At 42.8% G+C, this 13,925-nt stretch overlaps 1 protein-coding gene across 1 annotated transcript; it reads right to left on the bottom strand.

Moving 5' to 3' along the window:
* Nucleotides 1-5,687: 5,687 nt before the first annotated feature.
* LOC127185188 (uncharacterized) lies at nt 5,688-6,371 on the bottom strand (the record flags this gene model as incomplete). Its single annotated transcript, XM_051141756.1, has 1 exon — nt 5,688-6,371. A coding segment is annotated over one exon (684 nt), but the record flags the coding sequence as incomplete, so codon positions are not given.
* Nucleotides 6,372-13,925: the final 7,554 nt, after the last annotated feature.

A 13,925-nucleotide genomic window follows, 5' to 3' on the forward strand; every position in this document is an offset into this window, starting at 1 on the left:
AACAATATGATAGGCAGACTTGGGCCCAGGGTTCCCTCTCAAACTAAGGCACCAGCCAAGGACAATATAGGAGGTAAACTTTAAACCCCTTCCCAGATCTAGCCAATGGTCAGAATATTCTCCACAGTTGAGTGGAGAGTGTGATATGACTTTCTCACGTACTATGGTGCCTCACATTTGACCATGTCCCCTGGAGGGGGAGACCTGGTGGCACTCAGAGGAAGGACAGCTGGTAGCCACGAAGAGACTTGATACCCTATGAGAATATACAGGGGGAGGTAATCCCCCTCAGGAACAGTCATAGGGGAGGGGAATAATGGGAAAATGGTGGGGAGGGGAGGAATGGGAGGATACAAGGGATGGGATAAACATTGAGATGTAACAAGAATAAATTAATAATAAAAAAAACCCTCAGGGAGCAAGATAGGAGAGAACCCAACACCAGTTGCTGATATTTCTCCAAATTCCTTCCACATTGCCAGTCCATCAAAAGTTGCTGATTCCAGTACTACATTAGGAGAGAATTTACCACTGTGCATAATCCATGGCTGAGAACCACCTATTAGCTTAGATTCTTCAAAACCTACTTTATTGAGGGTTTATAAATGCTTCTACCTCCCTTTTAACACACTGACCTGAAATAAAGAGGAAAATTAATAGGAAAATAACATTGTGGACCTGTTTAGAAGTAGTTCCTTGGACACAGGCAAGGCCCCACCTGCAGAGGTTATTGGTGTGGTTTCTGGAAAATCTGAATAATACTAGCTCCAGGACAAACAGAGAATGTGTTTCTGGGCCCACCAGTTCGCAGAGAGACCCAGAGCCCACATAGAGAGCACGGAACCCCCTGGAGAGCAGCTGACATGGTTCCAGCCACTCAAGCGGGCACCTGGGAACAGAGGCACAGTCCCACCTGCAGAGATGATTGGCACGATGTCTGGAATATCTGGACAATACCAGGTCCAGGGGGAACAGAGAGCATGTTTTGGGTCCCACCGATCCACAGAGAGACCCAGAGCCCGCATGGAGAGCGCGGAACCCCTTGGAGAGCAGTTGACATGGTTGCAGCCACTCAAGCAGGTAGCAGGGAACAGAGGCAAGGTCCCGCCTGAAGAGGTGATTGGCACGGTGTCTGAAAGATCTGGACAATACTAGGTCCAGGGGGAACAGAGAGCATGTTTTGGGGGATCACTGGTCCACAGAGAGACCCAGAGACCGGGAGGAGAACATGGAACACACTGGAAAGCAACTCGCATGGTTCTAGCCACTCAAGCATGTATCTGGGAATGCAGGCAAGGTCCCACCTACAGAGGTGATCAGCATGGTGTCCAGAAGATCTGGACAATACTAGGTCCAGGGGAAACAGAGAGCGTGTTTCTGGGCCCACCGGTCCACAAAGAGACCCAGGGGCTACGCAGGGGACCAGGAAGCTCTGGATTCACCCACCAGCTGCAGCACTAAAGCTGCACTCTCAGCTTGTCTGTCCTGCTCTAAGAACTTAGAGGAAGGATGCAGTCTTCCTAGCAGCAGGACAGGTGCCCGCCATTGTTAACCGGGAGCTTTGTAACTCAGACTGAACTGTGGGCAGCCTATCTCCAGGCTGGAGCTACTGGACCAGAAAAAACACAGGACAACAGGGGGCTCTGACGCCAGATGAGCACGCTAGTCCTGAGAAAGCCCCAGGGCCCAGTGTCCAGGTGAGAGTGAGTGCAAAGCCAAAACGCAGAACCAAGGGTATTGGCTTCACTTGTGCCCGCTGACTTCCTCTCAGACCATTTGTGGGCCCGTTGGCCCAGAGGGAACAGAGAGCATGGGTCTGGGCCTACCAGTCCACAGAGAAACCCAGGACCCTCACAGGGGACCAGGGAGCTGTGGACACACATCCCAGACAGAGCTATAAAGCAGAATATCCAGATGGTCTAATCTAAGAGCGTGGAGGAAGAGTGCACACTTTCCAACAGCTGGACAGATTCCTGACAGTGATAACCAGGAGCTTGGTATCTGAGACTGAACTGTGAGCAGTGTAATACCAGGCTGGGATGGCTAGTACAGGAAAAGAGGTGGTTCTGGGTTTGGAATGACCTCCAAGTTCTGAGAAAGCTGCAACGGCCAGAAATCACGGGAGCATGAGCACGAATCCAAAACCAAGAGCCAAGGGTGTTTGCATCAACTGCACCGTCTGTCTTCCTCTCTGACCACCTGCAGGCCAACTGACCAGGGTGAACGGAGAGTGTAGATCAGGCCTGCCAGTCCTCGGAGAGACCCAGGGCTGACACAAGTTCTCAGGCAGCTGCAGACACACCTCCAGCCACAGCTTTAAAGCTTCCCAACACAGAGCATTCACGCCTGTGTGCATGTCACAGTGGCCCACTCACTGTCTACCTCTCTCGCTGCTCTGTGAGCATGTTTGCACAGGGTAAGCAAGTCCTCAAAAGTTCCTGCCCTGTGAACAATTCTGGCAGAAATATTAGGCCAGAAAGCTGAAGATGAGGCTCCGATGTTATACAGTGTATTGGGGGACTGGTCAAGAGGTAAACTGACTTAAGTCAATTTGTACATTTTGGAAACTGCTAACCCACACTGCTGGTTCACTCAGGAATTTAAGTTTTATTCCTTCTTAAGTCTCTGAGGGGCATTGAAGACAAGATAATATAGTTCTATAACCACGTTTAGCTGGTTAGGGGACAAGGTCGTTTTAGATCAAGATAAAGAAGTTATGCTATTAGAGTTGAGATAAGATAGGTATTGAATCTCATTCGCAGATCTAGACCCAACAAGACAGGAAAAACACTTACTTCAAAGGAGACGAATGCAGATGGCCAAGTCACTATGAACGTAACATATATAGTACTCAGTATTCTCATGATTGTCACATGGTTCTCCCTGCTGTATGTAGTTTGTTTTACACATGTGTAATAAAATATAAGTATATTTAAAAAAGGGAAAAAAAGAAAAAACCCATCATGAAATCTTATAGATTCTTCTGCATTTATAGGTATGCATCCTATATTTATAGATATGTTTCCAATGTTTATATTATATCAGACGCAAAATTATCTCCACTCATCTAAGTTTTTAATATCTGTGGCTTTTAATTTGTCCTTTTTATGTTTTTAAAAAGATCCATCCTTATCATTTTGTTTATATAAACCTCTGTATGTGTGTGTGTGTGTGTGTGTGTGTGTGTGTGTGTGTGTGTGTGTGTGTGTGCATGTGTGAGCATGCATGGGCACGCGCCATAGGTGTGTAAGTGTCCACAGAGGTTGAAGAAGCTGTCTGATCCTTCACAGGAGCTCAAGTTATAGGTAGTGATAGTCACCTGATGTTGGCACTGGGAACTTAACTTGAGTCCTATGAAAGGGCAGTGTGTGCTCTTGACCACTGAACGATCTCTTTGGTCATAAGGTCTATAAAAATTTTTAAAGCATAAACCATTTTGTTATATAAGCTTTCTTCTAAGTTCTCTTGAAAATATGAAAACTAGGAATGGAAAATAATATATAAAGATACACAAAAACCGCAGTGAGTTACATAGAGAAACCTGGTCTACTGGGGTGTGCTTAATTATATCCAAAGCATATGGGAGTGGAAGAGTGTGAAAAAGCCTGGTCACTATTTGGGACATAGGAATTTTATTTTCTACATTGGGCTTAAATTAGAGTCTTATATGCCAGTGTTACATTTTATGAAGCAGTGCCAAGATATTTGCATTTTAGAGTGTTTCTATATAAATAAAAGAGATTGAATATTTAAAGGGGAAAAAAGAAATGTGTACAATCATGTTCCTAGCAGCCATATTCATAATAACCAGAACATGGAAACAGCCTAAGTGTCCCTCAGTAGAAGAATGGATAAAGAAACTGTGGAACATTTACACTATGGAGTACTACTCAGCTATTAAAAACAAGGAATTCCTGAAGTTTGTGGACAAATGGATTGAACTAGAAATGATCATAATGAGTGAGTTAACCCAGAAGCAGAAAGACTCAAATTGTATATACTAACTTATAACTGGACACTAGCCCAAGGGGCATGCCCCATGAAAGTCTTCACTTACCAGGAAAGTGGGATAGAGGTGAGGACATCATATTGGGACTCTGGGTGAGAGAAGTATGGGAGAATGGGGAAATAAAAGGATCCAGAGGGTCCTAGAAACCTACAAGAAGAACACGATGAGAGGCAGATCTGGGCGCAGGGGTTCTGCTCAAACTATGGCACCAACCAAAGACAATATGTGCAGTGAGCATCAAACCCCTACCCAGATCTAGCCAATGGACAAGACATTCTCCACAGTTGACTGGAGAGTGGGGTCTGACTTTCACATGAACTCTGGTGCCCAATATTTGAATATGTCCCCTGCATGGGGAGGCCTGGTGGCACTCTAAGGAAGGCTAGCAGGCTACCAAGAGGCTTGATACCCTATGAGCATATACAGATGGAGGAGGTCCCCCTCAGTCACAGTCATAGAGGAGGCGAGTGAGGGGAAAATGAAAGGGAGGCAGAAATGGGAGGGTACAAGGGATGGGATGACAATTGAGATGCAATATGAATAAATTAAGAAAATATGTGTAAAAATACTTTCAAATAGTCAAAAAAGAATACCAGAAACATAATTTACCTCTCATGTAAAGCTGCATGCGTGTAGTACAGACTGCTCAAGAAAGAGAATGCTTACTGCTGCTGGCACTGGTAAAGGCCATTTGAAGACTAATAGCTACTTCATATTAGTATATGAGAGGTATGGAGATACTGCATGCAGAGTTTTCCCTCATGGAATTAGGCATTTTTTCTTTTATCTTTTCCCTTGCAGTGTCTCCTTCCCTACTTGTATATTGGAAATATTTGCTGTGTCATTTTATGTTAGAAGTATGTAAATCAGTTTATGATTGCCCAAGTTCTCACAGTTGATAAACTAAACTCAGTCACAATATAGTCCTGGACCTAAGTAAGAGATGTGGGACTGGTAAGATATTGGATAAGTTTAGAACTATGATAAATTAGTTTTTCAAATATAATGGCTTTTAATCTATGGGGACTTATGAATCAATTTGGCATATTTAGTGTGAGGAAAAAGGGCCAGTAAGCAATTATGTTTGCCACAAAATAAATGTCATTTGGACCACAGTTATTCCTGAAGCTAATACAAGAAGAGTTACAGAAGAACCTGCCCACTGATATCTATACACTTGTTCAATCAGAACACACTGGATATCCTTGGACATCTGTGATATTCACAAGCATCCAGGAAATGGCACATTCTTTTCACAGGGCCAACACTAGGTAGTCCATCTTTACACTCATGTGGAAGTACCTAAGGGTCTCCATACAAGAATGTGGTTGTTTCCTTTGTTTAGGTGTCAGCATCACTATGAAATACTTTCACACAGTGTTTATTGTGTTGTATTTACAACAAAAGATTCACCAGTACATTTTCCTGCTACTGCTTGTTGGCAAATAATGAGCACCTCATCACAGCCATCGGAGTTTAGATGTGAAAACATTTAAAGGGAAGAATACATGAGACAGAGTATAAAGTAGGTTTTCACATAAAGGGAGAACAAAGTTGGTGCTTTACTTCAAAGACATTTATTCAGAATGAGTTGAGGACTACATGACTTTTGTCCATGAATAAGACATTTTGTTCAAGGAACCTTTTAACAGATGTTGCAAATAAAGGAGTCCTCACTTCAGGCTTCTTGAGAGGCCACTTTGGAAGCACACTTGGCCTTCACCTGACTTTCTTGTTTCAAATAGATTATATCAGAAAGTAACATGATCACACCAAGGAGTGATATGTTGGCTATCAGGAGCCCTACTGGGAATACTGCTGTAAGGTGTTTGCATTTCAAGTCTTCTTTCTGGACAGGGAAGTCAGCAGGGAAGTCCAGAGTAGATTGTCCATAAAGATCATCCAGGTAGTTCACACCCACAGAAGAAAACGTGAAGAGGCTACTTGCAAACAAAACTAAGGCAGCCATCTTTTGGCAGTATATCTGCATCTCGACAAATGGGTCTTTCATGCAGCTGATCTTAATGGCCATTGCGCTAAAAGCAAGAACTATAGGCTTCATTAAAATGGCACAAACTATCAGGTTCCGGGCATACTGGAATTCAGGTGGAATGGTCCAAGTTGAATTGATAGGAGTGTTCACCAGGATCTTGTTTAGGGAACCAGAAACATTAACCTCTTGATGGTAGTAAGCGTCCCATAGTCCAAAGGACACACACTGCACTACTGTGCTGTTGAATTCCCACAGGCGCCAGCATGAGCTGCACGCAAGGACTATTTCAAACAGGAAAGCCGTTAGGCTGCTAAGCAGCCCACTCAGTTTATAGATGCACTCCCTTGCATATGTAAATCTGAAGACAAGATAGAACAATTATTCAGTCAACCAGGACCCAGGGAAGATGGACAATCAAAATGTCTCACAGTCTATCGAGCACTAAGATCTCATACATAGACCCTGTTGTCACATACTTGTTATTAAAGATTTTATGTGTTAATGTTTAACGTGCTACAAGTGAAAGAATGAGGATCCTAGAAATCCAGGAAAATGTAAAAAAAGAAATCTCTAAAAGTCATTTTATTTATCAAGTTCACTGTATCTATCAAACATACTACAAGTAAGAATATTAGAGGCTTAGAAATCTATGACAATTTCAGCAACAACCTTGGCATGTTGTTCTACTTAGCAATCTTCCTGTATCTGCCAAGTGTTACAATGTGCGTATTTGTTAACTAAGAATTCTAATACTTGGAATTAATATTTCTAACAAACTGGTAATATCATCTGTAAAGTGATATTCAATTCTGCTGTGTTTGTAGTGCATAAATATTATATTATCATAAATAAGAGTCATAAGTAGGAGAGTATAACTATTGGAAGCTGATATCTGTGATAGAACAAGCAAAATGAGAAAGGGTACACATGCTATAAGCAATTAAAACAAAATTCCATACACAAAGTATTTATATTTTAATATATCTGAAAATGCAGTCATACACACACACACACACACACACACACACACACACACACACACACACATACACACAGAGAGAGGGGCGAGAGGTAGAGACAGAGACAAGGAGACAGAGAGAGAGACAGACAAACAGACATACTCACAATGACACAATTAGATAGAAACAAAAAATACATGTAGTGGGTTTCTTTAGAAGTAAGCAAGGAGGTAATGTTTATAGTCATAGGCACTTGAAAATTTTCATTTCCACTGCCTAATCAGAAATATTGAGGGCCCTAAACACAGGAGATCTTTGCCATGAAAAATACTCTTTGAGTTACCTACTCCTTGACAGTCTATGTGTAATGTGCTTTCTAATTTTAAGAAAATATTAGCTGTAGTCCTTGTAAAGTTACATCAACAAGATGGGGTTTTAATTGATGGTGGTCTGAGTTAATATCCTGCTCACACACTGTCTTCTTTGATGAGGCATATCTGAGGCCATAGACTATAGGAGCAGTGGGTTTGAAATGTAACTTAAAACAGAATGGAGAATAGTGTTAAGCCAGAAAACTGAGATAGCCTGGGAGGATCTGGTTCTGCCTATGTATGAATCCCAATAAGTAGATGCATGTTTTGCATAAAGACCATATTTGAAAACCTCCATGTAATTTATTTTAATTTGTTTACCTTTGGGTATCAAAGAGATGATCCATTTGAAAGATGCCAAGATCATAAATTTCACCCAAGTAGTAGAAAATGTTGACAAGAAAGGGAGTCACAGAAAAGATGAATAACCTTCAGTAAAAGAAGATCCGTTAGGCAGGTATTTCAGTTTCGAACAGTGTCTACCTAACCAATTCTTGTCTCATTCACAAGTTCTATTCCCCTCCTGTGCTTTGCTTTATTGGAGACTCATTTATACACGTTAGCAGGATTGACCCATCTGGGGTTCGTGACCCTGCCAAAGTGATCTACACAGGCATATCCCCCACCGTATGGATAGGAGAACATAAAGTCTATTTCACATACTCAACTACAAGAAAGTACACAGTTATAAGTGTAAGTACAGGCTTCCCAGCCATCATGGAGAAACAAACATGTCCTGCATTTAAGGTACCCAGCAGGATTTGTTCAAATGGAAATGATGTCAACAAATAGCTGAGTCTATGTCAGTGGATTCTTTGGCCTTCTTTGTCTTGTGAAATGGAAAGTTCTTAATAAAACTACGTAGTTAATATAAAGTACTTGCCTTTTTATCTCTTCTATGAAGCCCAAATGCTAGTGACTGTCACGTGTAAGGGAGTGGCTTTAAATAATCTTCTGTTTCCATGGCCACCAGAGATAAATGGCACATTATGAGCAAAGAGCCAGAGCCAAGACATGATGTAGTCTTAAAGGACAAGAGTACCTAATACCCTTCTCATATGTGAGAAAGCTTAAGGCAATAATTAATTTATTTTATATCTCAATTTAGAAGGATTCTTCAACCAGTATAAGTAGATTATGGCTTTCCCCTTTGCTATAGTTTCTGAGATCCTTCCTTCTAAAACACATGTTTTTTTCTAGACCTCACCTAGCTCTTTAATAGATCTTTATAATTATTAAAAGCTTCAGGCACTCTAGTTGGGGAAATACTCAGCTCTTCCTACTGAATAATACTGGTCTGGCCTACTTCCAAGCCAGGTGGCCCATTACCTGCCATCTTAATCTTGACTTGGCTGGTTATTCTTCATCTATGTTCCCAAGGCACTCTTTCCCTCTGTTCTCCACCTGAGACACTCTCCCTCAGCTCAGAAGTTCTGTCTTGTTTTCTTCTGCCCAGCAGTTGGCTCCCCAATTCTTTATTTAGCCAATTAGAATGTGGTGGAGAACAATGTTTACAGGTTACTAAGACAGGGGACACTTCATAATAATAATAATGCAAAACTCTGGCCTGTTATCAGGTCTCTGGATAAGGAAATCATTGCTTAAATAATACAAGGATAATCTTTACACAGTGGATAAAAACATCACTGCAACTCTTTCCAACTAGAGTACTCACTCAAGACCCCCAACACATAAAAATAAAATCTTAAAACCTACTAAATTCCTGGTGCCTCACATTTGACCATGTCCCCTGGAGGGGGAGACCTGGTGGCACTCAGAGGAAGGACAGCAGGTTGCCAAGAAGAGACTTGATACCCTATAAGCATATACAGAAGGAGGTAATCCCCCTCAGGAACAGTCATAGGGGAGGGGAATAATGGAAAAATGGGCAGGGGGGATGGAAGAATGGGAGGATACAAGGGATGGGAAAAACATTGAGATGTAACAAGAATAAATTAATAAAAATTAAAAAAAAACCCAAAAACTCAAAAAACAGCACATGTTGACAAGGATGTGGACAAAGGGGAACACTTCCATTGCACAGGAGTATGAAAATTTGTACAACCACTTTGGGATTCAGTCTGGCGATTTCTCATAAAAGATTTATTTAAAAAAAAACCTACTAAATTCTAAAAGGACAAGGTGAAAAAACATAACTATTCAAAAAAAAAGATTCTAGGGTTTAAAGTCTAATGATGTCTCTTTTGTTTTGGCCAACTATTCTTCTATTCAGCTTGCTCTAGAATAGAGTGGATAATCCCATTGAGTTTCCATTTGAAAAAAAAAACTGTCTTTTTCCCCTGAAGGTATCAAATGCAAGTAGTGTCCTTGTTAGTAGTGATTAGTTGTGTTCAATACCTGGTTAGAGTACTGGCACATAGTCTGTTTTGACCCTGCGTGCATGTTGTCATAATTTCTATGAGTCAAGGAGAGGGTCTTCAGGATCCAAGATGGCGGCGAGCAGTGTGGACCGCGTTTGGAGGCTCCAGTGAACAATTCAGGGAATTGCACAGATTTCTGAGCCAGGAACACCGAGGTCCGAACATCACGGCAGCGGGAGTGCTCCACGGTTCGGAGGGACCAGGGTGCGGAGGACCTGCGTGCCCCTGCACACGGGAGGAGTGTGGTTTTTCTCTGATCAGAGCGGCAGCGGCAGAGGCAGCAGCACCAGCGGCACCTGCAGCGGCGGCTGAGGTTTGCAGCTCATAGCCTTCCGGTGGAGGTGATTGGTGTGGTGGCTGGTGGGAATTGCTGCGGGACAGGGGACTCGGGGCAGGATTTGGTTCGCGTGGAGCCTTTGGACCCAGACTGGACTCGGCGGACAGTTCGGCCCCAGAGTCCCGGGTATTGGCCCGGCCCAGCAAACAATTCTGCCTGAGGCACTAACTCAGCGTGGCCATAGCTCCCCTGCTGTGGCACAGGCTTAGTTGAGCTCGCAGCTCCACACTAGGCACCACCTCAGCTCAGCGGCAGCTCCCCTGCAGTGGCACAGTCTGGGCGGAGCACTTGGTTTCACCACAGGCGCTAACTCAGAGCAGCTGCAGTTCTCCTGCTGTGGCACAGGCTTGGTGACGTGCTCAGTTCCATCCTAGGCACCACCTCAGCTCAGCGGCAGCTCCCCTGCGGTGACACAGTCCGGGCGGAGCACTTGTTCCACCACTGGCGCTAACTCAGAGCAGCCGGAGTTCTCCTGCTGTGGCGCAGGCTTGGTGACGTGCTCGGTTCCATCCTAGGCACCACCTCAGCTCAGCGGCAGCTCCCCTGCGGTGACACAGTCCGGGCAGAGCACTTGTTCCACCACTGGCGCTAACTCAGAACAGCCGCAGTTCTCCTGCTGTGGCGCAGGCTTGGTGACGTGCTCAGTTCCATCCTAGGCACCACCTCAGCTCAGCGGCAGCTCCCCTGCGGTGACACAGTCCGGGCGGAGCACTTGTTCCACCACTGGTGCTAACTCAGAGCAGCCACAGTTCTCCTGCTGTGGCACAGGCTGGACAGAGCTCTCGGTTCCACCAGCTCTAAGACTCTGGTTGGACACAGTGTGCAGTTTGAATCCAGAATTCCTGGCTGAGATTGGTGGTCAGTTCAGGACCTGAGTCAATAACTGACCACAGCATGCACTTTGGGCCAAAAGGCCCTAGTGGAGCTTGGTGCGTAGTCCCAGCCCAAAAATTCTGGCTGGACCCTGTGTGCATTTTGGGCCCAAAATCCCTAGCTGAGCTTGGCAGATGGTTCAGGCCCCGAGAATCTAGCTGAGTTCTGCCCGTGGTTCGGTCCCAGTGCTCCTGGCTGGACTTGGCAGGGAACACAGAAGGGTGTGGATACCTTGGCCTGACCCAAAGCTCATTCAGAGACCCAGAACAATTGCAGGATCCACAGCAGAGGGGGACTGAGGATCACTGGCTGTGAGAGACCAGAACAACAGGGCTAACCTCCTAACATCCACACCAGTGAAGCTTTGAGCTCCCAGCCTAGGGAAATCGTAAGAAAACAAGTGAATCTATCGTCAGACACCCTCCATTCAACTCTGGAAGCTACCCAACAAAAACAAAGACGGCAAGATGTCTAAAGGACAACGAAAAAGCATACGCAAAAAAACCCAAAACAACATGGCGTCTCCAGTTTCCAGCTATCCCAAAGAAAACCACCCAGAGAACTCAAATACAACGGAAATACAAGAAAATGACCTCAAATCCTTAGTAATGAGGATGATAATGGAGGAAACAAATAAAATTCGTAATCAAATGCAGGAAGACGCAGACAAACAGGTGAGAGACATAAAAGAAGCACATAGAGTGGAACTGGAAAAATTGCAGGAAAATGCAAACAACCAGATGAAAGAAATAAATAAAACGGTTCAAGCTCTGACCACCTATAAAGAGGCAATGGAAGAAACTCAGGAATATACAAAAAATCAGATGAAAGAAATCAAAAAATCAGTTCAAGATCTGAAAATGAAAATGGATTCAATGATAAACACACAGAGAGAAGAAAAACGAGAACGTGAGACCTCAGAGAAGAAGGCGAGCAACACAGAGGTGAGCTTTTCTAACAGAATCCAAGAGATGGAAGAACGAATCTCAGGGCTAGAAGATACAATCACAGATATTGAATCAACCATTAAAGAAAATGCCAAATCTGGAAAACTCCTGACACAAAACATCCAAGAAATTAAGGACACCATGAAAAGAAGAAATTTGTGGCTAATAGGCATTGAAGAAAGAGAAGACATCAGACTCCAGGGCCCAGAAACTATTCTCAACAAAATCATAGAAGAAAATTTCCCCAATCTAAAGAAAGAGATGCCTATAAACATACAAGAGGCCTACAGAACACCAAATAGAATTGACCAGAAAAGAAAAACTGCCCACCACATAATAATCAAAACACAAAACATGCAGAACAAAGAAAAAATATTAAAAGCTACAAGGGAAAAGGGCCAAATAACATTTAATGGTAAACCTATCAGAATTACACCCAACTTCTCAGCAGAGACCATAAAAGGCAGAATGGCCTGGACAGAGATCCTGCAAACCCTAAGAGAACACAGATGCCAGGCCAGACTACTTTACCCAGCAAAATTATCAATAACCATTGAAGAAGAAAACAAAATATTCCATGACAAAAACAAATTCAAACAGTACCTATCCACAAACCCAGCTTTACAGAAGGTACTAGAAGGAAAACTCCATCCCAAAGGGTCAAGCTACAACCAAAACTACCCAGGAAATAGATAACTATCCCATGGAAAAAACACAACTACACAAACGCTCGACTGGAAACAACATCAAAATTAAGACTCTTAACAGTCACTGGTCATTAATATCTCTCAACATCAATGGCCTCAATTCTCCAATAAAAAGACACAGACTAACTGAATGGGTACATAAACAAGACCCAACATTCTTCTGCATCCAAGAAACACATCTCACCCATAATGAAAGGCATTACCTCAGGGTAAAAGGTTGGAAAAAAATTTTCCAAGCAAATGGTCACAAGAAGCAAGCAGGTGTAGCCATTTTAGTATCGAACAAAATAGACTTTCAACCAAAATTAATCAAAAGGGATGAGGAAGGACACTTCATACTCATCAAAGGTAAAGTCAACCAAGATGACATCACAATTCTGAACATCTATGCTCCCAATACAAGGGCACCCACATTTGTAAAAGATCTCCTAAAAAAGCTTAAGCCACACATTGATCCCCACACAATAATAGTGGGAGACTTCAATACCCCACTCTCACTGAAGGATAAGTCATTGAAACAGAAACTAAGCTGAGAAATAACATCATTAACCAATGCCATGGGTCAAATGGATCTAACAGATATCTATAGAACCTTTCACCCAAACAAGAAAGAATACACCTTCTTCTCTGCACCCCATGGAACCTTCTCCAAAATTGATCACATCATAGGTCACAAAGCAAGCCTCAACAGATACAAGAGGATTGAAATAATACCTTGTATCCTATCAGATCACCATGCTCTTAGGCTGCAATTCAACAACAACAAAAATAACAAAAAGCCTACACGTACGTGGAAACTAAACAACTCTCTGCTAAATGACACCTGGGTCAGGGAAGAAATAAAGAAAGAAATCAAGGAGTTTCTGAAATTCAATGAAAATGAAGAAACAACATACCCAAATTTGTGGGATACATTGAAAGCAGTGCTAAGAGGAAAATTCATAGCAATAAGTGCCTTTAAAAAGAAATTGGAAACATCGCACATAAGCATCTTAACAACACAACTGGAAGCCCTAGAAAAAAAAGAAGCAGAAACACCCAAGAGGAGTAGACGCCTGGAAATAATCAAACTCAGGGCTGAAATTAACAAATTAGAAACTAAGAAAACAGTCCAAAGAATCAACAAAACCAAAAGCTGGTTCTTTGAGAAAATCAACAAGATAGACAGACCACTAGCCAAACTAACTAAAAGGCAGAGAGACAGTATTGAAATCAACAAAATCAGAAATGAAAAGGGAGACATAACAACAGACACTGAAGAAATTGAAAGAATCATAAGATCCTACTTTGAAGGCATATACGCCACAAAATTTGAAAATCTAAGGGAAATGGACGATTTTCTTGATCA

This window comes from Acomys russatus, chromosome X, assembly GCF_903995435.1.
Source record: "Acomys russatus chromosome X, mAcoRus1.1, whole genome shotgun sequence".
NCBI lineage: Eukaryota > Metazoa > Chordata > Mammalia > Rodentia > Muridae > Acomys > Acomys russatus.